At 47.5% G+C, this 26,444-nt stretch overlaps 1 protein-coding gene across 1 annotated transcript in view; it reads right to left on the reverse strand.

Annotated features, from left to right (window-relative positions):
- Positions 1–26,444, reverse strand: part of ERGIC1 (endoplasmic reticulum-golgi intermediate compartment 1) — a 104,734-nt gene that overhangs the window by 25,261 nt on the left and 53,029 nt on the right. The window contains exons 4-5 of the mRNA XM_038414679.2: positions 6,118–6,212; positions 5,094–5,218 (exon numbers count right to left, since the gene is read on the reverse strand). Coding sequence (XP_038270607.1) covers positions 5,094–5,218; positions 6,118–6,212 — 220 coding nt within the window. The remainder of the gene's footprint in view (positions 1–5,093; positions 5,219–6,117; positions 6,213–26,444) is intronic.

Genomic DNA, 26,444 nt, shown 5'->3' on the forward strand with positions numbered 1-26,444 from the left:
GCAATGCCATTTACCATCCGTCTGTTCTGCAAACAGGGCCTGGCCATCAAAGGGAAAGTCCTGCATCAATTGCTGAGCCTCTGTTGGCAGACCCTCCGTTGACAGACCGAGAGGAGCAGTCAGGATGCCCTTTGCAGGGAGATGGAGGCCATGGTGCGAGCCATGGAGTCTGCTGTGTCCAAGGCTGCTTGGAAGGCCGCTCTCACTGCAGCAGTGCCGTCTTCAAGGATCGCCCGGAATGCCTTCCTGGACCCTTTGGGCAGCGAGACCTCGAGTTTGGCCACAGACTGCCACATATTGTAGTCATAGCAGCCAAGGAGGGCTTGGTGGTTGGCCACTCTCCACTGAAGGCTGGAAGACTAATACATTTTTCACCCAAACAGTTTCTTTGAGTCTTTATTCTTGGGCGTAGTCTCGGGTTGACTCCGGCTCTCCCTCTGATTAATGGCCTCAACTATGAGGGAGTTTGGGGCTGGGTGAGATACTCATGGCCTTTAGCTGGCACAAAATATTTGCGCTCAGCCCTTTTTGAAATGGGTGGGAGGAGGGGGGGGGTTAGCCCTAGGGCATTAATTATTTTCAATACCCCCTCATGTAGGGGTAAAGCCACTCTAGCAGGTGACGTGGAGCAAAGGACGTTGAACAGTGAGTCCTATGGCTCCTCAAGTTCCTCTGCCTGGAGCCCCAGGTTACAGGCGACGCACTTCAAAAGCTCCTGATGAGCTCTGGTGTCATCTTGTGGAACTGGGTGAGGCGGACCCGTAATCGCTTCGTCTGGCAATGATGAGAACGAAGCCAGGGCCGAGGGATCCACCACATCCCCTGGTGGCCCAACTGGCTGCTCCCCTAGTTCGTCAGGAGACTTGGGGGGGGGGGGGGCTGGTCTTCCCCTGCAGGGCCTCCAACTCCAGAGGAGGATGGGATGCTGCGGCTGATGGCCTATCTGAGGCCCCTGCCACCTATTGGGCAGCCTGGGAAGGCTGAGTGAACCCCCATGGATTCCAGGGGTACCACGCTGCCGGCCATTGGCCCAGAGGCTACAGCATCAGTTGCAGTACTTTTGAGGTCAACAGTACCACTGGTGCTGGGGCCTGCCCTGCTACCAGGGACTCCTGATCAGTACTGGAGTCGTAAGCGGAACGGATGCTGCGGAATGACTATAATCAGCTGGCCCAACGGCACTCCTAACCTCGGTGCCCGCTGCTGTGCCTCGGCACTGACCTGTCCGGTTGGGACGAGTTCCTCCCATGGGACCCTGGGGATCTTCGGCGTTCAGCAGATCTGCGTCGGTAGACCTGCGATCTATGCCTCACACTGCTTGAGCTGTACCAGGATCTAGAGTGGGACCAGGAGTCAGAGCAGGCCGGTCGTCGATAGAATCTCCCCAATTGAGGGGATTCACGTCTTGGCAACAGGTCCTGTCGGGTGGGTGATCGGTGACCCCATTCCACCGATTGGTCGCAGGACCGGTGCCACAACATTGAAGACCCAATGGGTTGGTCTCAATGCTCATGCTGGGGGGCGCGTGCTACGGCAGATCTGCACCAGGTTACCAGCAAGCCGCACCTCGAATCCTGCTGTTGGTGCCCAGGGTCTGGAGACCAACGAGGGCTTCTCTGAGCCAGTCTCCCGAAGTCCAAGGCATGACAGCTCCATGAGGGCGAGCGCTGGTGGGATGTCACCCGGGATGGGGAGCGGCGCTGCTGAGGCAGGTCCCAAGGTGGGTTTACCCCTGGGTTTGGGTACCACCAGAGCCAGTGTGGGCGGCACTGGAAGCGTCAGGATCTTTTGCACTGCCTGCAGGGCCTCAATAGGACTTAGAGTTGACAGAGGCCCTCATCACGGTCTGGCGTGGCAGGCATAGTATGGGAGGGGCTTGACCGCTCAACATGAGCTGGGGCCCGACTCCCTAATGGAAGTGTCAAGCTGCCCAACACAGGTCTTGGCTCTCCGCTGGCCCTCTTCTTTCCCTCACGGGAAGTGGGAGATCTTCCCCTCGTGGACCTCTCGGGCTTCTTGGCCAGGGAAGGAGATCGGTGCCAGCTTGTAGACGGCATCAGCGGGTCACTCCGTACTGATGCTGCAGTGCTCAGGGCTGAGTCGGATCTCTGCTCTGGTGCCAGGGTCAGTGCTAACTCCATCAGGAGTGCCCTGAGATAGATGTCTGTCTCATTTTTAATTCTGGGTTTGAACGACTGAGAGATGCAACACTTGTCACTTATGTGTCCTTCTCTGAGACATCTTAAACAGCTGAAGTGTGGGTCACTGATTGGCATGGGCTGCTTACAATGATTGCATGGTTTAAAGCCTCGGGATCGCTGCATGCCCCATCTCTAGGCTAAGTCCCATCCGGGACCAACTAACTAGAACTATACTAAGGGTAAATACTAAACTATTTTACAAAGAAACATTTGCGAGACACACTGAATTAAGCAAAAGCTAGCTGAAGCAGCAGAAGTTCCAGCACCGTCACTGATGGCAAGAAGGAACTGCAAGTAGAGGGAGCTGGTGGTGCCCCTTATACCACGCCATGCAGGCGCCACTCCAGAAGGCACCAGAGCTGGTCCCCTACGGATACTGCTAGGGGGAAAAACTTTCGGCACATATAAGCTCACACACCTAATATGGAATGGACATGAGCAAGTACTCGAAGAAGAACACTAACGTCTGCATACATGGATTTCACCTAAGGGCTTCAGTTGCCATGACAATGTAAAGCAGCTGCTCTCATGTCATTTCTGATTGGATCACTCTGGAATTCAAAGACACTTCAGAACATGATTACCAGAACTGCAACATGAAACCTTTCAACAGAGTCAATGCAACTGCTGCTCTAAAAGGGCCAGGTAAATCTTCCTTGCCACATCAGTGCAAAGGATTGGTGTCAGAAGAAAAGGATCTTGAGTGCTGATGTGGTTGGCAACACCTAGCAACAACTGATGCATTGTAGAACAGTAGTGGGAGGATGACCACGGGAGCCATTACCTTAATGATCCCGATAGCTCTGCACCAGCGGAGACTGGCACATAAGGGAAGACCACATGGTGCTTAGCTTAGATCAGGGGTTCTGAAACTGGGGGTCATTAACCTCAAGGATCATGAGGTTATTACGTGAGGGGTCATGAGCTATCAGCCTCCATCCCCAAACCCAGCTTCACCTCCAGCATTTATATTAGTGTTAAATATTTTTTTAAAAGGTGTTTTTAATTTATAAAGGGGGTCACTTGCTGTGTGAAAGGGGTCACCAATACAAAAGTTTGAGAACCTCTGTCTTAGATTAAAGCAAGTCTAATCCAAATGGTTGTACGAACACCTGGGCACCACTGGGAATGCTTGTATATGTGCACATGATGTGTGTTACAAGCATACTAGAGAAATGATACTGGGGATGAAGAAGCATAGTCAACATTTAGAACCACACACAGACTCATCTCACTGCTTCTCTCTGCACTCCCTCCCATTCACTGTATTCACTGGTTGTCTTGCCATATGCTATCATACACTTGTTAGACTCTAATGGAGCAACAGTTAAGCATGTGCTTAACTTTACACACACAAGCTGTCCCACTGAAGTCAACAGGACTAATCACATACACAGAGTTCAGAGAGGCTTAGCTATTTGCAGGATCAGAGCCTACGATTGTAAGATCATGCCTTCAGTATGTGTGTGTACAGTGTCAAGCACAATGAGACCTAAATCCCTGACTGTGGCCTCCACACCCTACCATAATGCGAATTAACCCATGCTTACACAGCATGGCTTGTCCTCTTCTAGTGACTGGACCCAAGAGGTTCGTAAGTCCATACAGCCTTTCTGCTAACAGACTGGGATCTTTTAGCTCAGGCAGTAGAGGTTCATGCTTTCAGAGCCAGAACTCCTGGGTTTGACCCCTGCCGGCAAAGAGCACCTCCAGGAGTGATGTATTACCCAAATAATAAAAACAAAAATTAAAGAGAATCAGGCAGATCACCCTATTCCTACTTTGTGAGAGAAGAACATACAGCAAGCCTCCTGGCTCTGACCTGTGCCAGAAAGCAGACACATTACACGTACCAGACAGGAACTTTACTTCCTTAGCCCTAAACTTCAGAGAGCTGTCAGACTTTCAGAACAAAAAGATGAAACTGCACTGAGCCCTATCCCAGCTTAGTAGCTAGTCAGTCATCAGTCTCGCTGGCTGCTTAGTGGGAGAGAGAGGAAAAAAAGACTATGCTTCAAGGAACAAGTCAGTCCAAATTATTTTCATGCCACAGCGTAAGCAAGGGGCTCTGCCGGTTATTTTTAGATGTGATTTAACATGATCTGGGAGGGGAAGAAGGGAGCAGGATTTGGCTGCCTCTGTGGTACATGACAAGGCGTGAATAAAACAGTCTGTGAGCCACACCTTCCCAATCCCCACATCCCATTTAGTCATCTGCAGCATCTAACCAATTCTGGACACACCCATCCCGGAGAGGAACCTCCCTAAGCCTGTATATTCATTCCCTCAGAGCACGACAGAGCTCCATTTCTACACAGCACATAGGTGTGCGTGCATGCACGCACATGGGTGTTCATGGCACCCCATCTAAAAACGAAGCCATTTCTGTCAAGCTGGCATCCCCAAGTGGGGAACATTCCAATCATTCTGCAGTTCTTGGAATAGGAAAGAGTTTGGATCAGAATTTGCCAAAGCTCTTTGCACAGCAGTGAATCATGTACTAGAGGTGCTGTGATTATGGAGGGCAAACAGCAGCCATTCTGCATTCCCCAATAGCTCATACACAACCCAAGACATTAGAGCCTGTTTTAACGAAAGGGGCTGTTGGCCACAATACAGGCCTGTTTTCTGTTATTCAAGAGGTGACACCTGGAATGTCGTTCTAGATAGGGGTATATGGGCGCTTTATTTAATACTTCTATAGGTCTAACTGTGCAGCCTCTCCTCCTAGTACTATACTGCAGCATCAGGGAGCTGAGCTCATGTCCTGATTTGAAACCACAATACCTGCAGAGCCATTCAGGTAGGGGTTTTCATGAGTGCTTTGCATACGGGGCTTGCCAGCTGCTCCCAAACCACCATACACCCACAACAGGTGTCATTCACACTCACCTTGTTGATGCTGAAGTGGCCCTCAAACCTGCAGCCATCCCCATTATTGAGAGGTATTTTCATTGAGTTGTCAATATGACCAACTTCGTGCCTTCCCATTTCATCCTGAATGTCCAGTCCAACCACTACCCGGTTGGGAGGGGGAAAAAGGAAAGATAAACATGGAGAAAGTTACAAACAGGAAAAGGTGTGCACAATTCTTTGTGGAGCACAAAGAACTTTTTCCTGGCATTCAACAGAATCGTTCAAGTAAATTCACCTGTTAAAGTAAATGTCATTGCTACTCATCAGCAGCGATGGAATAATCACCAAAGAGCTTTTCAGCTTCAGAGTATTTTATGAATATTAATTTAGACATTACACCCTTGGGAGGTAGGCCTAATTCCCATTTTTCAGATTGAGAAAGTGAGGCAGAGAATTTAGGTGATTTGCCAAAGGCCAAATGTGACATCTGAGTCAGATAGCTGTGATTAGAACGCAAAAGGTTTCTTACTCCTGGACACAAAAGAGCAGACCATGAAAGAGTAAACCAGATTTAGTCAGATCTCACTAAAGGGAGGTGGGTCACTAGTCAGAACTGAAGGAGGACAGAGGCATATTCCATTGCTAGGTAGGTTCGCAAGTAAAAGATAACCTGGCTTAGAATGTGAAGTAGTAGGGTATTTACAGAGACTCAGCCACTGCAGAAATCTGACCTCCCTCCCACACCTGGATTGTGTAAGCATGAGCCACTGGGTTGTGTAAACATGGGTACAACTAATTCCCTATAGAGATGACGACACACTATAGAAAAGACGCTCTCTAATGCCTCTCTCTACAGTCATACTACTCAGAAAGGGAAGAACAATACACTGGACAAGGTAGAGTTTTTATTTCTTCCCTAGGAGAAAAAGGCAACAACATTTCATCAAAATACAGGGTGGGGATTGCTCCAAGATCTCACATTAAATGAGTAAACTTAGAGCTTTGAGTAGCCACCTCTAGAAATACAGCAAGAGATCTAGGCCTGAACAGAGACACTTACATTCACAGTGCAGGTTCGGTAAGCTGATGTTCAGATTCACTTCTATTTTACCTCCGCTCTCTTTGTCTGGGTCGTCTACGTAAAGCTCGTTAACTCTGCAGGGAGATGAGCACAGATGGTTTCACTTTGTAACTCACACACACCAGCTACTGTTCAGTAGGGGAATTTGCACAGGGAGGGAAAGTTGGGTTAGTTTGTGTGACAGATGCTCAAAATATCAGAAATTAAGTGAGAAGAAAGCCTTTCCAGAGGATATGAAATCAGATGGGTATAGACACGAGCAACCTGACTCTATAACTTGCACATAGCAATTGCAGGACAGAGGGGCTTTACCCACCTCACTCACTCCAGTAGGAAACAAAGTCAACCACTTGCTCTAACCAAAAAAAAATAAAAATAAAAAGTTATATACTTCCCCCAAAAGGCGCTTCCACTTGTGACATGAAATAAGACTGCTCTTTCTAGAGGTGAACGGCTAATTAGTGCACTAGCCCCCTGCATTATGGGGCTCCTACCCCCCTTAAGAAGAAGGAAGCCTATAATCTGAAATATACAAAGTTGTAGCCCTGTCTGTCCCAGGATATGTTGGATGTAAGATGTTCTGAAGAAGAGTGTGTGTGGCTCAAAAGCTTGTCTCTCTCACCAACAGAAGTTAGTCCAATAAAAGATATTATTAGAGAATCAAGGGGAGGGTGAGGTACTATCTTTTATTAGACCAACATTTGTTGGTGAGAGAGATAAGCTTTTGAGCCACACTGAACTCCTCTGAAGCCTTGTCTACACTAAAGAGTTTTGTTGACAAAAGGCAGCTTTTGTTGACAAAACAGTGAATGCATACACACTGTGATGTGACCTTTGGCAGCAAAAGCACTCTGTTTTGATGACAAAATAAAACCTCCCTGATGACAGACATAAGGTTTTTTGCACAAAATTTTTGTCCACAAAGTGCCAGTTTAGACACCGCGCTTGATTTCATTGGTGTCCCACAATGCCCATCCTGACCGCTCTGGTCAGCAGTTTGAACTCCACTATATGGCAGCCAGGTAAACAACCATCCGCCCTTCCCTCTTAGAAGTCCCAAGAATTTTTGAAATTCCATTTCCTGTTGGCTCTGCATGGAGAGGTCTCATCGCATCTTCCCAGGTGACCATGGTGGCTTATTGCAGCAAACGCTCTCCTGCTGGAGCACTACTGAGCTGTTGGATCTGCTCAGTATCTGGGGAGAGGAGTCTGTGCAGTCACAGCTGCACTTGAACCATAGGAATTGGGATAACTATGGGCAGATTTCTTGAGGCTTGTGCGAAAAGGGCTATGGTCGGGACATGCTGCAGTACAGAGCAAAGATAAAGGAGCTGAGGCAGGTGTACCATAAGGAGAGGGAGTCGCTCTGGTTCTGCACCTAAGACCCGCTGGCTCTATAAGGAGCTGGATGCTATCCTCTGTGGTGACCCCACCTCTACCAGCCAAGAGCCCTGTGGATATTTCAGCAGGCCTGGGGGTAGGGGAAAGAGGACCTAACCCAGAGGACAAAGTCATTAATGAAGAGGTGGAGTCAGACGACAAATGTGGAGCACCCAGCAGGTCGCCCAGTGGGGCAGGCAGCCAGGAACTGTTCACCACTCCGGAGGTGTCTAGCCAGTCCCAGCAGTTGCTCTCCAGTGAGCAAGAAGCAGGAGAGGAGACACCTGGTAAGTGGCTGTGGTTTGTGTAGCACAAAGCTGAGTTCAGGGTGTAGAAATGTACAAGGCTGGCTGTGTTTCTGTGTGCTGGACATTCCCCTGTGCAGCTAATGAGTATGGCGAAACAGGGGTGTTGATGCACACAGGAATCCTCCAGAGAGATCTCTAGGAAAAAGTTTCCTGGAGGTACTTGGCAATCCTCTGCCGAAGGTTCCTTGGCAGAGCTGCTTTGTTCCTTCTCCCATTGTAGGAAACTTTCCCTTGCCATTCGGCAATCACTTGTGCAGGGACCAAAGTGGTCCACAGGCGAGCAACACAGGGACCAGGGCGGAAGCCACAAGCATGTGGGAGGTTTGCTTCCCTGCTTACCCTCAGGAGTGAGATATCTGCTACAATGACCCTCACCTGTGGAAAAGTGTGGGAGAATTTTAGAATTTCTTCCCTAGTCGGCTGCAATGCAACCTTGGTAGGATGCTCTTTTCCCCATGTAGAGCACCCCCCTCCGCCACCCTAGCCAACACTCACCATGCTTTGGGTGTTCACCAAGATGTTTGCTTGCCAAGGGTCAGTGAGAAAGTGATTATGTTACCAGAGGTGTATTTTACTGAAACGTTTCAATGCTGTGCATGAATTTAATCATGCTTCGTCAGTTGTGGCCTTGAGGACCACCACACACACACACACACACACACCAGCTGAATGTCACCACCAGATAAGAAAGCGCCCAAGAGTGAGCAAAGACAACGTGTTGCAGGAGGTACTGCCCTTCTCCAATGCAGAGAAAAGGGAATGCAAGGAGTGGAGGGAAGCCGAAAGGCAGGACAGAAGAGAAAATCAGAAGTTTGTTAAGTACAGTATTGAGCGGATGATTAAAATCATGGAGGAGCAAACGCAGATGCTGAAGTCCTTAATAATGCTGCAGACTGAGCACATGCATGCCCACCCTCCCTTGCAGCACAATCAGAACTCTTTTCCATGCTCTCCCCCCAAATTCTGCTTGCACAGTCATTTCCACTTTCCGCGACTTCTCGGTTTCCCCTTTACTCCACCACCGTGGACAACTTTCATAATGATAGCTAGTCCTACACACAGATCTGAAAGTCTGCCCTTCCCTGGTTCCTCCTTTCCCACCAAGCCGCTTTGTGTGTGTGTGTGCGCGTGTGTGCGTGTGTGCACGCGCACTATTTCTTGTGCAATAAAAGTAAAGTTTTTGAACGGTAACTCATCTTTATTTGTTTCCTACAAATTGAAATAGCAGGCACTACCAATACATACACAGGCAGGTTTCAGAGTAGCAGCCGTGTTATTCTGTATTCGCAAAAAGAAAAGGAGTAATTGTGGCACCTTAAAGACTAACAAATTTATTTGAGCATAAGCTTTCGTGAGCTACAGCTCACTTCATCGGATGCATTTGGTGGAAAAAACAGAGGGGAGATTGATATACACACACAGAGAACATGAAACAATGGGTTTATCATACACACTGTAAGGAGAGTGATCACTTAAGATAAGCCATCACCAGCAGCGGGGGGGGGAAAGGAGGAAAACCTTTCATGGTGACAAGCAAGGTAGGCTATTTCCAGCAGTTAACAAGAATATCTGAGGAACAGTGTGGGGTGGGGTGGGATGGGGGGGAGAAATAACATGGGGAAATAGTTTTACATTGTGTAATGACTCATCCATTCCCAGTCTCTATTCAAGCCTAAGTTAATTGTATCCAGTTTGCAAATTAATTCCAATTCAGCAGTCTCTCCTTGGAGTCTGTTTTTGAAGCTTTTTTGTTGAAGGATAGCCACTCTTAGGTCTGTAATCGAGTGACCAGAGAGATTGAAGTGTTCTCCAACTGGTTTTTGAATGTTATAATTCTTGACGTCTGATTTGTGTCCATTCATTCTTTTACGCAGAGACTGTCCAGTTTGACCAATGTACATGGCAGAGGGGCATTGCTGGCACATGATGGCATATATCACATTGGTAGATGCGCAGGTGAACAAGCCTCTGATAGTGTGGCTGATGTGATTAGGCCCTATGATGGTGTTCCCTGAATAGATATGTGGACAGAGTTGGCAAAGGGCTTTGTTGCAAGGATAGGTTCCTGGGTTGGTGGTTCTGTTGTGTGGTGTGTGGTTGCTGGTGAGTATTTGCTTCAGATTGGGGGGCTGTCTGTAAGCAAGGACTGGTCTGTCTCCCAAGATCTGAGAGAGTGATGGGTCGTCCTTCAGGATAGGTTGTAGATCCTTGATGATGCGTTGGAGAGGTTTTAGTTGGGGGCTGAAGGTGATGGCTAGTGGCATTCTGTTATTTTCTTTGTTGGGCCTGTCCTGTAGTAGGTGACTTCTGGGTACTCTTCTGGCTCTGTCAATCTGTTTCTTCACTTCAGCAGGTGGGTACTGTAGTTGTAAGAATGCATGATAGAGATCTTGTAGGTGTTTGTCTCTGTCTGAGGGGTTGGAGCAAATGCGGTTATATCGTAGAGCTTGGCTGTAGACAATGGATCGTGTGGTATGATCTGGATGAAAGCTAGAGGCATGTAGGTTGGAATAGCGGTCAGTAGGTTTCCGATATAGGGTGATGTTTATGTGACCATCGCTTATTAGCACCGTAGTGTCCAGGAAGTGGATCTCTTGTGTGGACTGGTCCAGGCTGAGGTTGATGGTAGGATGGAAATTGTTGAAATCATGGTGGAATTCCTCAAGGGCTTCTTTTCCATGGGTCCAGATGATGAAGATGTCATCAATGTAGCGCAAGTAGAGTAGGGGCATTAGGAGACGAGAGCTGAGGAAGCGTTATTCTAAGTCAGCCATAAAAATGTTGGCATACTGTGGGGCCATGAGGGTACCCATCGCAGTGCCGCTGATTTGAAGGTATACATTGTCCCCAAATGTGAAATAGTTATGGGTGAGGACAAAGTCACAAAGTTCAGCCACCAGGTTAGCCGTGACATTATCGGGGAATCTGTTCCTGACGGCTTGTAGTCCATCTTTGTGTGGAATGTTGGTGTAGAGGGCTTCTACATCCATAGTGGCTAGGATGGTGTTTTTAGGAAGATCACCAATGGACTGTAGTTTCCTCAGGAAGTCAGTGGTGTCTCGAAGATAGCTGGGAGTGCTGGTAACGTAGGGCCTGAGGAGGGAGTCTACATAGCCAGACAATCCTGCTGTCAGGGTGCCACTGCCTGAGATGATGGGGCGTCCAGGATTTCCAGGTTTATGGATCTTGGGTAGCAGATAGAATACCCCAGGTCGGGGTTCTAGGAGTGTGTCTGTGCGGATTTGTTCTTGTGGTTTTTCAGAGAGTTTCTTGAGCAAATGCTGTAGTTTCTTTTGGTAACTACCAGTGGGATCAGAGGGTAATGGCTTGTAGAAAGTGGTGTTGGAGAGCTGCCTAGTAGCCTCTTGTTCATACTCCGACCTATTCATGATGACGACAGCACCTCCTTTGTCAGCCTTTTTGATTATGATGTCAGAGTTGTTTCTGAGGCTGTGGATGGCATTGTGTTCTGCATGGCTGAGGTTATGGGGCAAGCGATGCTGCTTTTCCATAATTTCAGCTCGTGCACATCGGCGGAAGCACTCTATGTAGAAGTCCAGGCTGCTATTTCGACCTTCAGGAGTCCACCCAGAAGCCTTCTTTTTGTAGTGTTGGTAGGAAGGTCTCTGTGGGTTAACATGTTGGTCTGTGCAGTTTAATCATTTGCTTACTGGAATGTAAGGCCACAAATTTCACCATTGCTTCCTAGGAAAACTACATGTAACCAATCACAGAGATATACATTACTGGTTCTCATTTTCAAAGTGTTGCTTCAAAGCTTCCCTGATTTGAATTGCCCCCCTCTGATAGCCCTGGTATCTGGCTGCTCAATATCCGCAGCCAAGCTGTCTGTCTCAACACTCCACTTCTGAGCAAACCTTTCACCGTTATCACAAAGATTATGCAACGTACATCATGCTGCTATGACCATGGGAATATTATATGACCATATTATCCTCACTGAGGTCTAACCTGCCATAAAGGCATTGCCAGCGTGCTTTTAATCTGCAAAAGGCACATTCCATGGTTATCCAGCACCTACTCATCCTGTTGTTGAACCGCTCCTTACTGCTGTCCAGGTTTCATGACCCAGGACTGTAAGGAGTATGCCGGGTCTCCCACGATCACTATGGGCATTTCAACATCCCCCCCTGTAATCTTCTGATTTGGAAAGTCCCTGCTTGTAGCTTTCTGTACAGGCCGGTGTTCCTGAAGATGCTTCCGTCATGCACCTTCCTGGACCACCCCACATTGATGTCAGTGAAATGCCCACGGTGATCCACAAGCACCTGCATCACCATGGAGAAGTACCCCTTCCTATCAATGTACTCCGTCACAAGGTGGTCTGGTGCCAAAATAGGAACATGCGATTAATTGCCCTGTACACTTGCATTAACACAGCCTCAATGGTCAACTTCCCCACTCTAAATGGATTCGCGACCAACAGGTAGCAGTCTGGAGTCATCAGCTTCCACACAGTGATCACCACACACTTCTCCACCAACAGGGCAGTTCACATTCCAGTGTCCTTGTGCCACAGTGCTGGGGCAAGCGCCGCACACAGTTCCAGGAAGGTGGCTTTCCGCATCCGAAAGTTCTGTAGCCACTGCTCATCATCCCAGACCACATGATGATATAATCCCACCATTCAGTGCTTGTTTCCCAAGCCCAAAAATGACAATCCACTGTCTGCAACTGTTCCATGAATGCCAAAAGCAATCTGAAGTTGATCCTATCCATATCAGACAGCATGTCAGGGAACTGGGAGTCTTCTTCAGTTAGGATCTTCGTGATTAACTGCACGGCCATCCGCAATGTCTTCATGACAGTTATCAGAGCATAGGAGAGCAGTGCGGGATCCATCCCATCACACAGAGATGGCAGGGTGAACAGTAAATAAGGGCCTTTGAAAAATGCCACAAAAGAAAGCTGGAAACGCATGGAATGCTGGGACAGAAAACAATGCATCATAGGACACTGAGCCTGGTCCCTAGATGCACCGTGATCCACTCTGCCTTCCCACAAGACCTAGTGGCAGAAGGTGTCGAGCTGGATTATGGGAAAGGTACCCACAGTGCATTGCTCACACTGTTGATGATAGTGTCCCAACTGTGGATGTCCCAACTGCTGACAGAGGGAGCGAGTGTGAACATGCAATACCGATTATTATAGCGTTTTTTGAGTGTCGACATAATATTTGTTGACAATACTCTGTAGTATAGCAAAGCCTTAGTCTTCACAGCAAAATGCAAAGTGGAACAGATTGTTTAGGGTAAGTAGTTAGCACATATTGTAAGAGACCATTCAAGGTAGAGTGGCCTGTTAACACCTCTGCGTCAGTAAAAGATATTACCTCACCCAACTCAAATACCCTGGGACTGACACAGCCACAACTACACTGCATATAATGTGATGCATCAGAAAGGGTTTTAGAGAAAGGAGACTGCCACCTATCCCATAAGGGTATTTCTACAGTGCCCACGTTACAGCATTGCTGCAGCAGCACTGTGATGTGGGCAGTGTAGTCACGCTTTATTGCCGGGGCAGAGCTCTCCCGGCGATAAAAAAACCCACCCCGAACAAGTGGTGGTAGCTTTATCGCCAGGAGCCACAGCTGTCTATACTGGCATTTTTCAGTGTTCAAACTTGTTTTTTCACACCCCTGAACGACTAAAGTTTTAGCACTGAAAGTGGCAGTGTAGACACAGCCTTAGAAAGGCCCACTTGTGCAGCTGATCACAATCAATTTTTGCCACCCACATTCGGTGGCAGAGGCAGGGGCAGTTTGTGAGATGGGACATTTAGGATTAGTCTCCTCTCCTGTGATTAACCCTGCCTGTGCTGGAAAGCTGTCTGAGCTCCTTGCCGGAGGGGAGAGGTGTTTTAGGTTTCTCCGATTCATGATTTCTAACTTTCGACCCTTCCTTTTTTGGCTGGTGTGCCTCTCTCCCACCCCTCCAATTACATCTCCTTCCCCTGGTGACTCACTTGGAACTCTGCATAGCACTTCAAAACAATGGCATGACATTGAGATGAGGAGCATTTAGGCTCGAAAATATCAGGGGAAAGATTCCTGGATAGCAAGATCCTATAAACAGTGGAACAGTTTTCTGTGCGTGGTAGTATTATATCACAGCACCTTGCACCTCACACATAAGATGACAAAACATAGACTCAGGTTGGGAGAAGGAACATTTAGGGTTGGCACAAATCTTGTTAGTTCCACCATTTATGTTTATTTTGAACACTTAAAATACGGCAAAAAATACAGCAGAGAGACAGTTGGAAGCCCATTTGCTTGGGAGATTTAAAAACCAGTCCAGATAAAGCTCTGGAGAAAATATTGTAGGGAAAATCCTGCACAGGACCAAAGAGATGGATAAGATTACCGAGGAGATCTTTTCGATCACTGTGCTATCCAGCCAGATCAGATAAGTACATTAGTGGATGTATCTGCCAATTTGTGATATATAATAGTCTACTTTTTGCAAATATGCTTTACTATCTTCAGCAGTGAGAACGCCACATTATTTTTCATCTAGTGCTCATAAGTGCGCTAAGCCCTTTTGACAAACAAAAAGAAAAAAGGTCCCTGGCCAGAAGAGCTAACAGACAATACAGATGTAGGGTGCTAAAAGATGAGGCAAAAGTTCTTTTGCTCTGAGGGCCCATCTCTGGACCATGAGCTTCTAGCTGGTGAATAGCATGACTTGTTTATCCAGAAGGAAGTGCAGAGAGAGATGGGTTTGCTTATAGGGAAACAGGTAACTACAGGTTCGGTTGAAAAGATAATGATCACCAGATCAGTGAATTTGATTGGCGTTTGATTGAAACCAAAATAGTGTTGGTGTTCAGCTCCACATTGCTACCGTCTCCTTTCTGTTAACTGACCTGACAACTTGTTGGTAATAGTTACCTAATATATATTTCAAGTGATTAATAAAAATGACACAGAGGGAAGGGCAAGTCTGCTCATCTGTGACCTGGTTAGAAGCTTCTTGGCTGGGAGCTCCTCTGCATGCTAGAAGGTATTAAGCCTTCTATGTATTTATTACTGAGAGATTATGTAGTGCCAAAAATTAAGTCATACCTGCGACATGGCTTCCAGGAGTGACCTCAGCCAAGAGAGGCATTAATCCTAACAGAAATGTTGCAGCTTTCTACATCCCGTAAGTGCTTCCAGCAGGCTCCTAGGCTCCCAGTCAGTCAGTCTGTTTCATAATAGTATCTGGCTTTCTCCCAGCCATTCTCTGCTGTCTGAGATTTGGGCCACACTCCGTCAGTGCTTTGGGCAGTTTAACATTACCAATGAAAAGGCACTTCCATGCCCAAGCTAGCAATGGAATGTGCATCAGGTTCAAAAATTCATTGATCACTTCAAAGAGCTGTGGTATACTCCAAGGACATCAATATTTCTATTGGGCATTTTCAGGTTATGAGCCAGCAAGAAAGTCAAACGCAGCTTCATACATGATTAACCCTTACTTCTTTCCAGGGTCAATTATAATAGGGTAATGGAATAGTTCACATGATATAATCTGTGCTTACATAATGCTTTTTCATTTGTAGGTCTCAAAGCTCTTTACAAAGGGACGTAAGCAGTAGAATCACTCCCATTTTATAAATGGGATACCTGTGGCAGAGAAGTACGGCAATTTGCCCAAGGGTGCAAAGCCAGTGACAGAGTCAGGAACAGAATCTAGGACTCCTCACTCCCCATTCCTTGCTCCATCCACCAGGTCACAGCTGCATGCCTAATAATGAGCTATAGGCTTAGCTTGCTAGGGGAAGGCCTCAAAGAAAATGTCATCCCCCTTCACTGAACTGGAAGTTTCACTCCCCAAAGACACACTGGAAACATGCAACTAAAGCAGAGCTCTCGTGTCAAGGTCACTCCTCTATGAACTCCCGCTGAGCCACTACTCGGGTCTTCATGGAACTGGTAGATTTCTGTATTATGCCCCTTTATTTAAGGCCCTCACTGTCCAGCTGCCATCCCTCCCCCTAATGCCAAGAAGGGGAATTAAATAATGGGAAAAATCCATGAAACTCTTAAGTAGTCAACACTGATATGAAGTTGGAAATAATATGTGCAGTTTGTGACACAGTGACAAGCAGACCTTGCTGGAGGGATAGAGACTCCACCAAAAGAAAAGGAGTCGGCCCAAGGTATTATGCCACCATGCATACAGCTACCCTTCTGGAGGGCAGGCAATGGGAATGTGAGCTTCCTGCACCATGACTTGGTTCAGACAGTCACAGAAACAATATAATCGCGAGGTTGGGCAGGGGGAGTACTGCAGATGTGGATTCTAGCTCTTTAGAGGTGGCTGCCTGTAGGGCTGCACTGTAGCCTCAAAGGATGGTTCAAGTCCCTCCCAAAACCAGAGGAGCAGCAGACAAGCACTGCTGCTTCACGGGTGCTTCTGGTGGCCGGGCAGGGGTTGTGTTTTTTTATTGGTTTTTCTTAGGGACTACTCCTGAGATGTATGAAAGGAGCAAGTGAGGGCACAAGGGCAGGCAGGGGAAGACACACTGGTCCTACCTAAAGTGCTTGCAGTCACGGTTTCAGGGGAAAGAGCAAGAGAGCTTCCTTACGCGACATAAACCATGACCCATTCTGAAACAATCTGATTGGCTTCTAGAAATACTTCAGATTCCTAAGAGATGTTGCTGGGCTCCTTGCTCCCTCATACCCTTTGCTTACAAACTTACAGCAGAAGGTTTCAGGGATTCTTTGGCAAGCCTGCAGACAGTGCAAACTGCACATGCACATAGAGGGGACAGTAGCAGAGTAGTTCGTTATCACTCAAGGATTTCACCCAGATAAAACATGAGCCACTCCCCAAATTGGAGCCTTTAGAATGGACATTTGGGATACAACAGCTTTGTTTCTCCATCAAAAAGAGAATGATTTTTTTCCAGGGTCCCTGATCAGTAATATGAAACACTTCAGCACTTGCCGAGGTCCAGAAGCCTATGATCCTTCAGACACAAAAGGAGACATGTTTAATCCTTCTGATCCTCAGTCTCTGTCCAAGCCCTCCCAAAGTGGCTCCTCCTGCTCCCTTGCCTGTTTTGCTCACCTGGCTCCTCCTCTTTTGGACACCCCCTCCTCAGCTCTTGCTTCACAGGAATCCAGCCTCTTCTGCTGCCTCCTTCAAAGCAAGCTGCCTTTCTTCCAATACACTGTCCGCTCCCAGGCACCAGTGTCTCTATGTCACCCCAACAGTTTGAGAAAGGACACCCTGCTGCCAGTGTGCTCCTACTTTGCATTGTTCTCTCAGGTCCAATAGATGACAGTTAGCCTTGCTGGGATTTAAATATTGTTGAAGAGAGGGTCATCTCAAGAGATTTTCCATCTTTCCTAGATGATGACCCTCATAGGCCTCTTCAGGGCTGCTCAGCGTCTCAGACACAGTATCTGAGCCTAACCCATTGTTTAGCTTGTCCACCTGATGGGCTCCCAGCAGTACAGTCCCCTGCAAAGGCTGCTCAACAATTTCCCATCCACAGACAGGGGAAGAAGAATCAATATTTATACAATGTAATGTCTCATCTTCCCAATTCTTGGAAAGGAATCAGAAGTGGGACAGCAAATTCTCGAATGCAAAATAAGTTGGACAGATGTTATTGCTCTGTCATTTGTAGTTTCCTGCTGTGCCTGCATTCTGGTCGCTTCCTCATTCAAAAGGTCACCATCCATCTCATTTTAGTCTCATTGCTAAATAAAGAGGTGTACAAAACACACAGTGCTACAAAGGAAGGAAATACAATTCTCAGGGAGGTGGGGAAGACGGGAGATCCATGTTAAAGATGTCAACATCCATTTGAGTCAGCCATTGTAAATGACATAATGGCACAACCGTCTGCTTCCTGTTAACCCACAAACACGTAGATTAGGATGAACAGCATAACAATTCCCCTTCATACAACACCTTTCATTAGAAAATCTCAAAGTGTTAGGCAAACATTAAAAAGCCTCTCAACGCTCCTGGGAAGTAGGAAACTAAGTATTGCTATCTTCATTTTACAGGTTGGAACAGTAAGGCATAGAAAAGTGATGCGACTTGCCCAAGGCCAATTAATGGTAGAGTTAGGAGTACAACCCAAGAGTCTTGACTGTCTTTCTGTTTCCTCTTCTACAATAAGTCTGTTTTATCATTTCTCCAACTGGATGAACTAGTGGAACTGCACCTATAGCTCACTGACCTGGAATAATAGGTCATGAGTTCTAGACTCCTTGCTCCCTTTGTACAGTTAGGGCTACATGGCAAGTTACTGTGTGACAAACCCAAGTATGAATTCTACACTGCTTTATCTTGCAATGTCCCACGTGGATACTGCTACCGTGTGAAGTCCCGGCGTGCAGCTTAACATGATATGCTTTCAAGTGGTAGTATGTTAAGTTATCCTCTTGGACCTTTCATTGTGCTGTAGCTGTGTTCACATGGAACATTATTGTGTGGCAAGTTGGGACACTGTAAATTCACATACTGGCTTGTTGTGCAATAACTTGCCATGTAGACAAGCCCTTAGTGACCAACTGTAGATGTGAGCACTGCAAGATGCAGGATCTTTTATGGAGAGAGAGAGAGAGAGAGAGAGAGAGAGAGAGAGAGAGAGAGAGAGAACAGGTGTCCCAATGGTCAGACTCAAGCCCTGGACAGAATGACAGATTTGGTTGCTGACTACTCATACTTTTATATGAAGGTAATTATTTTACTGTAGGTACTTTATCCAAGTAGTTGCCTTGCAGTGGGCCATGAGCTTTCATTTGAGAAACAGTCACTAAAACCTAGCCAGTTACTTCAGAATTGAATAACTAACTCCATTCTGGTGCTCTTAACGCAAGTTATTTGGTCAACAATAATTAATTTTCCATATTCACACATTTGCCATATTTGTAATGGAATCAAGGCCAAACTTCCACTGCACAGCTACCGGCAGATCAACTGGGTTAATTACTTCATTCCCTCTAATTGTGAAATACTTGGAAACATTCTTAACATCACTTCTACAGAGTATTAATTAGGTCACATGATACAGACTATTATCTCACCAGTTAGAACACTGTAATAACCACCACCAACTAGAACTAGATCTGGGTTAATTAAAAAAAGGGACAGATTATTTCTGTGCTCTTAATTTATGACGTGGCCGTGAGATGAGCTAGGGAGGACGTTAAAATTATGATGAGCAACTCCTGGAGGTCCTCAACCTCCAATCGATCCTGCCCAGGAAATACCAGAGGCATTCAACACTTACAGCTTTATTTTCCTAACTGTTTGAATCATTTGCATAGTGGGACAGGATGTGTGTTTGTGACTGTCAACTTCGTAAAAGCTCAAATATGAAACACTGATCTCCTTCTTTTTATCTATCCTTCCCTGCAGAGCCATGGAGCTCTCTTAATTTCTTATGCCCTATTATTCACAAAGACTTCAGGTCACCACCATACTCATCAGGAAGCCCTTCTGAGCTAATCTCTGCTTCCCGTAGCTGGCAAGAGGTATTGCAGTTGAATAATGTAAGGTGCTGCTCTCTCCCACGCCTTAGGCATGCTATTTCTGCAGGATATGTAACTTCAGACAGGAATTAAACCTGAATCTTCCACATGGCTGTGCAGAGAGCTAGCCACCAAAACCATCTAGCAGGTTTGGGAAAAGGAAAGGCCACAAAATCTCCAGAATACCTAGTGGTTAGTGCTCTGACTGCCATGCTAGAGTTGAAGGTGCAATTTCTTTCACTTCCCAGACCACTCTGTTGCCATACAGAGCATGCAGGCTAAATCAATGGGCGGGGTCAAAGATACTGACCTTTCAATTGGGGAAAGAGAGTTATTAACTTCTAATGGTAGTGGAAATTTAAGGAGCACATAAGTTTTAGCAACAAGAAAGCAGAGGAAGATCCATGAATGGGATAGTCTAACCCAGGCACTGAGGGGAGTAGTACACAGATTGCATCTCGCACAGGCTGTCTTCTTGCCTACACCCATGTGCACACATACTGCACATAGCCACTCTGCAGTAGGGGGACATTAGGTAAGCACTAATACATGATCAGGTGTTCGCTAATAGGAGGATACTGATATGCCTCTGGCTAAGACGGCACAAAGCCAAAGGCTTTCAATTTTTCTCAGCCATCCATACAGTGCAGATATTTCCATGCGACCTCACTTAGGGAAAGGCATTATTGCTTTAATGCAACTTACTTTATTGCACAAGAGGAGGAGAAAGATTGATGCAGAGTCTCACAATACAGTTGATACAAGCAAAGCGGGTAAGCTCATAAGTTCATCTGATATATCTCCACACACCAATCAGTCATTATAAACTAGCTGCCACTACAAAATTTCAAGCAGAAAGAGATTTGTTGTAGGAGATTTTCTTATAAAAAAGACAAACTAGAAGCCTGCAGGGTAACAAAAGCTGGTTGAAAATTAATATGCACTTAAATAATACTTTACATCTTCAAAGCACTTGACAATTAGTCAATCAAACCTCACAACATCCCTGAGAGGTATGTTGGTATCATCGTGGCCATTTCACAGATGGTGACACACAGAGAGGGAGGCGAGCGATCCATAACCCCACCCACGAAATGCTCAAGGACCACACAGAGCTGGAAGTAGGACCCAGGAGTTTTGTGCTCCCAGGCCCATACTCCAAAACAATACACTATGCTGCTTCAAATTGTACCATTAGTCTCAGGTCCCATAGGGAAGCGGAGAAACTTACTGTTATTAACACCTGCAATATAGTGGGTTTCCCAGAAGGGAGAGTAATAAGCAAGTAAAACAAAAAATGCCCAGTTCACCAGAATTTATGAACGTGGAAGTACCTTGTTGCCTGATACTCTGTCATTTCCCTAGATGGAGAGGGAAATTCTTCACAAATACAGTGTCCCAGTCGCTATCAGTAAGAGATCCTGGTGAGACCATAATGAGCAGAAGTGGATTTTCGTATTCTCAGACTCCCATGCTGGTGGTCCACATGGAATCAGCCCCCTTCACTCACTTTGGTCATTTCACCCTCTCCAATCATGTTCTGATCCTGATTTTACTGCACTATTGTTCACCAACACCTACTCCCAGAACAATTCCCCCTTTTGCTTCCCCATCCCTTGCCATCCCACCCAATTGGGGTCACCATCTATCCCAGGGGTGGGCAAACTTTTTGGCCCAAGGGCCACATCAGGGTTGCGCAACTGTATGGAGGGCCGGGTAGGGAAGGCTATGCCTCCCCAAATAGCCTGGCTCCTGCCTCCATCCACCCCCTCCCACTTCCTGCCCCCCTCAGAACCCCCAAGCCATCCAACCTCCGCTGCTCCTTGACCCGATCACCCCCTCCCAGAACCCCCAAACTCCTATCCAACCCCCCTCCCAGTCTCCTGACTGTCTCGACCCCTATCCACATCCCTGCCCCTAACCGCCCCCTGGGACTCCACTCCCTATCCAACTCCTCCTGCTCCCTGTCCCCTGACAGCCCCACTCTCAGAATCTCCACCCCATTCAACCACTCCCTGCTCCCTGTCCCCTGACTGCCCCTCGGGACCCCCATATCCAATCTCCCTGCACCCCGCTCCCTTATCATGGTGGAGCCAGCCATGCCACCGCACTGCCAGACAGGAGCAGTGGGACAGAGCGCTGCCTGCCCGGCGGCATCGCTGTGGGGCAGGGGGACAGCGGAGGAGGGGCCCAGGGCTAGCCTTCCCGGCCAGGAGCTCAGGGGCCAGGCAGGATGGTCCCATGGGCTGGACGTGGCCCGTAGTTTGCCCACCTCTGATCTATCCCAAACTTTGATAAGACAGTCTTGTATTCTGTCAGATGGGTTTCAAGAAGTCACGGCACCTGAAGTGTCTTTGAGAAGACACATCATCATGCTGACAATGCCAAGATGTACATCAGCTTGACAAGACCTCAGAGACTTTAGTTCTTGTCATTCTGAAGGCGCTCTTAAGCCAAGAAACATAAATCTCTCCCTCTCTACTTCCTTCACCCACAATCACACACAAAAACTTGCTCAATTAAATTGGCTAAGGTCAGGAAAGAAGAGTTGTTCACTCTCCTTGAAATTTACATTTTAAAAATCAAACCAGACATGACTCAGGATAACCCAGGGCAAGAGAAGTAATGTATTATTTACTGGATGTAGTTCTTCACTTTCTAGCTGTTCAAATTTTGTTTTAAATTAAGGGAACCCCAAAGACCTGGCTCTAGAGATCAGGTGATCCTGAGCATTTTATAGAACTATGAATTACTAACTGAAGAGAGAAGGAAAAGGAAACAGAAAACACCATCTATGAAGTAGGCCAGGGAGTGGCCTTTCTAATTTCAGAAAACCAAGCACCCCTGCCCCGCCCCCTGCCCGGGGCCCACTCCTGCTCACTCCATCCCCCCTCCTCTGGTCGCTTGCTCTCCCCATCCTTGCTCATTTTCACTGGGCTGGGGCAGGGGTGTCTGAGTGGAGGGGTGAGGGCTCCGCCTGGGGGTGCAGACTCTGGGGTGGGGCCAGGTTGAGGGGTTCAGGAGGGTGCTCTGAACTGGGGCCAAGGGGTTCAGAGCATGGGAGGGAGCTCCAGGCTGGGGTGCGGGGGGGGGCTCCAGCTGGGAGTGCAGGCTCTGGGGTGGGGCCAGGGGGTTCGGAGTGTGGGAGGGGGGTGCAGACTCCAGGAAGGAGTTTGGGTATGGGGTGCAGGCTCCGGGCAGGGAGTTCGGGTGCAGGAAGGGGTTTGGGGTCCAGGCTCTGGGTAGTGCAGTTTGCGGGGGCTCTGGGAGGCACTGACGTCAGGGGGCCACTCAAATAGCAGTTGCACCAGCTCTGCCCTGGCATTTCCCAGGCCTCAGAGGCTGCTCTAATGGCTATGAATCCTGGACACATGGCTCGGCCAGCGCACCGAGGACAAAAGTTGTTCCTGCTCTATAGAATGTGGGTGGGTGGGAGAATTCCCCACAAGTGGCACACACACCCCACTGCTGCCATGGGCTTGTTGCTCCCCTAGCATAGCCCAAATCACTGCAGCTCTAGGGAGAGTGCTGCTCCAAGCCCCTTTCTCCTCCCGTGCCATTTGCAGTGACCCCCTCCCCTGAGTGTCCTCCCAATCCTGGCTGCTGGCTGGGGCCTCCGCACCCAGCTGCTGCCCGACTCTGCTCAGACTCATTCCCGGGGAGAGTAGCCCAGCTTCAGCCCCATCCTTCCATGCAGCCCATTCATCCCCAGAGAGACTGACCAGCTCACAGCCTCTTACCTGCTACCCACATGGTCCCGAAACAAGCCAGGTACAGCAACCTGCGGGGAGCAGGCTATGGGACCTGGGGCAGGCAGCAGTGGCTCACTCTGGCCCCCTCCCTTGCCGCCGGCTACATGCCACCCCTGGAAAGCCGGGCTGGCTCCTTTCTCCAGCGGGCCAGGTAGGGAGGGGGCTGAAGGCATTTCCTAAAGGCCACAATGCCTGCTCCGCAGGGAGCCCCCAGCCACCATGGAGGCTGCTGCCCAGGGTTAACCCTGCCAGCCCCAGCCTGCAGCCAAATGCCTTTCCCAGCGCTTCCGCTGGGATCCACCCCCCACCTGCTGGGGCTCACATTGCCCCCAAGCTCCACAGAGAGCGCTGCTGCAGGCCCCCTCCTCATCCCGACGATGACCGGACTTTTAACAGCCTGGTCGGCAGTGCCAACTGGAGCTCCCAGGGTCCTTTTTCGACCAGGCATTCCAGTTGAAAACTGGACACCTGGCAACCCTACCAGGGAGACACATTAAAACAAGTTACAACCTATATTTCACTACTATCTTTGACCACCCAAGGTTAAGATTTTCAGGGAGAGTACACTCTTATGCCAAGGTAGTCAAACACTGGAAGAGGCAGTTCTCAACAGGCACACAACAAAGCCTGACACACGTTTTAAATCAAGAGGTAGCTCATCAGTCCCATACAGCATGGGACACACACATACCCTCCACCCCACTGGCTGATTAGGTTCCTGTTTTTAATCTGGTCCATCTTCTAAGCATTGCCTCTGATGGAAGTTCCAGCCTGCCTAACTTCCCAGGAATTCTGTATCCTGGTGAGGTCACTGTAATATTAACAGGATGATAGTAAATGACTCCTGGAACACAGAACGGATTTTAACTATGTCAAATATTACTAAAGAAAGATTACTTTAGGATAGCAGAAAAATGAGGACAGGAAGGGAATTACAGGTGAAACAGGAAGCAGTAACTGAGGAATTAAAACCCTTGGTATTGGTGCTAATTTAAAAAAATTGTTCTCATTTTATTCACTGCATGTTTTTAAGAGGTCACAGACACACTGTCAACCATATTTCCGAGTAAAGTTTGTGGCAGGGACAAGAGGTAAGGGGAGATTTTACCAACTATGCCACCAGTACAGCATGTCTCTGAATATCAGAGATAGGATCCCAGCTCTATTTTAGCTTAACAGAAAATCTTTCAGCATTAACATTTACTAATGACCAGTTGCATATACATCGTTCATCTCTTCCAAAAGGTCGGTCTTGGAGTGCTGTAAGAAGACAGACAAAGCAATATGCCCACTTTACAGATGGGGAAATGGGAAGTAGTAGTATCTTGCCTCATGTAATGCAGTCATTAGCAGAGCTGTGAACAAAACCCAGAGAGTCATGGCTCACGTACCTCTGCTTTAACCACTAAGCACTGTAACATTATGAAATTTTGATGGGTTGACCACCGCTCACCTTTAGTCAAATGTGTGTAAAACAATCTCACTGCACTGGGCTGGAGTTACAGGAAACAAGTTGCAGCAAAGGGCAAGGGAACTCCTACTGCAGGAAAGAGAGGGATCTGCAACTGCCTTTTTTTAATATTCATACTACCCTTTGACCAACCATGAGATACTTTGAAAAGGGTTGGGTTTGTGTACAAACTACAGCCTGACTAACATATCCATCACACGCAACATGAAATCCAGTATGTAGCTGGAAAGAAATGATTGGACAGGAAAGGAGCAGCTTTCCCCTCAAAGGAATGAAAGTTTTCCTTAGATACATCACTAAATGAAAAAGATGAGTGAATGCTTGAGAATTTTGTTTCAACGAGGAGGATTCCAAACATTGTTAAACAATGAACTGGACTACTGTAGTGGAATTAGACACACAACACCAAGGTCACAGAGGGATGATTTGGTTAAAGAAGGAGAGGTTACTTAACTTGTACAATAACTGAAGTTCTTTGAGATGTGCCCCCTAGGTGCTCCACATCCAGATGCATGCATGCCCAGGCACTCTAGATCTGAGATTTTTGTCAGCACTATCCGCGGGTCTGCACATGTACCCTAGTCATCCTCATGCTCCAGTACAAGAGTATGTAGGGAGGGGTGGACCTGGCGACACTCCAATTCCTTCTCAACCATGAAAGTCTAATGAGAGATTCTTAGGCAGAGGGGAAGGAAGGCAAGTAGTGGAATACCCACAGGACACACATCTCAATGAAACCCAGTTACTGTACAAGGTAAGTAACTTCTCCTCCTTTGAGTAGTGTCACTATGGGTGTTCCATGTCAGGAGATTCCCAGGCAGTACCTCTATTACAGAAGAGGGTGCCAAGGAGGTGGATTCAGTACAGATCATAGAACAGCATCACCAAAAGCCACATCCGCTCATGTAACCGAGCATGACAGCGTAATGCACATTGTAAAATATGTGCAGCAAAGACCAGGTGGCTGCCCTGCAGATATCCAAGATACCCATTCTGAAAAATATACCTACAGAGGTAGATTGAGCCCTGGTGGAGTAAGCAATAACTCTTGGAGGGGGATGAACCCCCAAGGCTTCGTAATAGGACAAGTCACATCCTGAAACCCATTTAGCCAGTCTTTGGGTGGAGGTAGGACACCCTTTAAATTTGTTCTGCAATAGAGACTAAGAGTCTAGTGGAAGACAAAGGATCTAGTCCTGTCAAGGTAGAAGGCAAGAGATCTTTTCACATGTAGTGCATGGAGACTTGTTCCTTTTCTTGAAGAGCGAGGCTTGGGATAAAACACTAATAGGTGAATCTCCTGATTAACATGGAATTATACAGTGAGGGTGTGGACACAGTGTCACCTTATCGCAACAGAACACTGTGTATGGTTGACCAGACATCAAGGCTCCAAGTTCCCATACTCTCCTAGCTGAGGTGATGGCTATGATGAGGAATGAAGTCTTGGCCTCTGATGTGGAGTAGGATGTACTGGCAAGTGTAATGAACTACTCTGAGGTCTAGTATATTGATATGCAGCATCACTCCTCAGGGGTCCATTTCCCCTGCACTGTGAGGTTCTGGGAATGCGCACTCCAACCTACCAGGCAAGGGTCTATGGTGAGGATCCTCATGGGAGGAAGCCGTAGGAATGAATTTCCCATGCATATCTTTTGTGGGTCCTTCCACCAATTTAAAAAATTGAGGACCCTCCATGTTAGACAGTCAATTGGATAGACTGTGCTTGTTGGGGACAGACATTCTCAGCAAGGCTTGAAGATACCAAGATGTAGTCTTGCTAAGGGTGTCACAAACATACAGGATACCATGTAGCCCAGAAGCTGACGACAAGCCCTTGCTAGGGTTTGCAGGCTCTGTTATACTGTTGAAACAAGGTTGGACAT

Source organism: Dermochelys coriacea, chromosome 8 (assembly GCF_009764565.3).
Source record: "Dermochelys coriacea isolate rDerCor1 chromosome 8, rDerCor1.pri.v4, whole genome shotgun sequence".
Taxonomy (NCBI): domain Eukaryota; kingdom Metazoa; phylum Chordata; order Testudines; family Dermochelyidae; genus Dermochelys; species Dermochelys coriacea.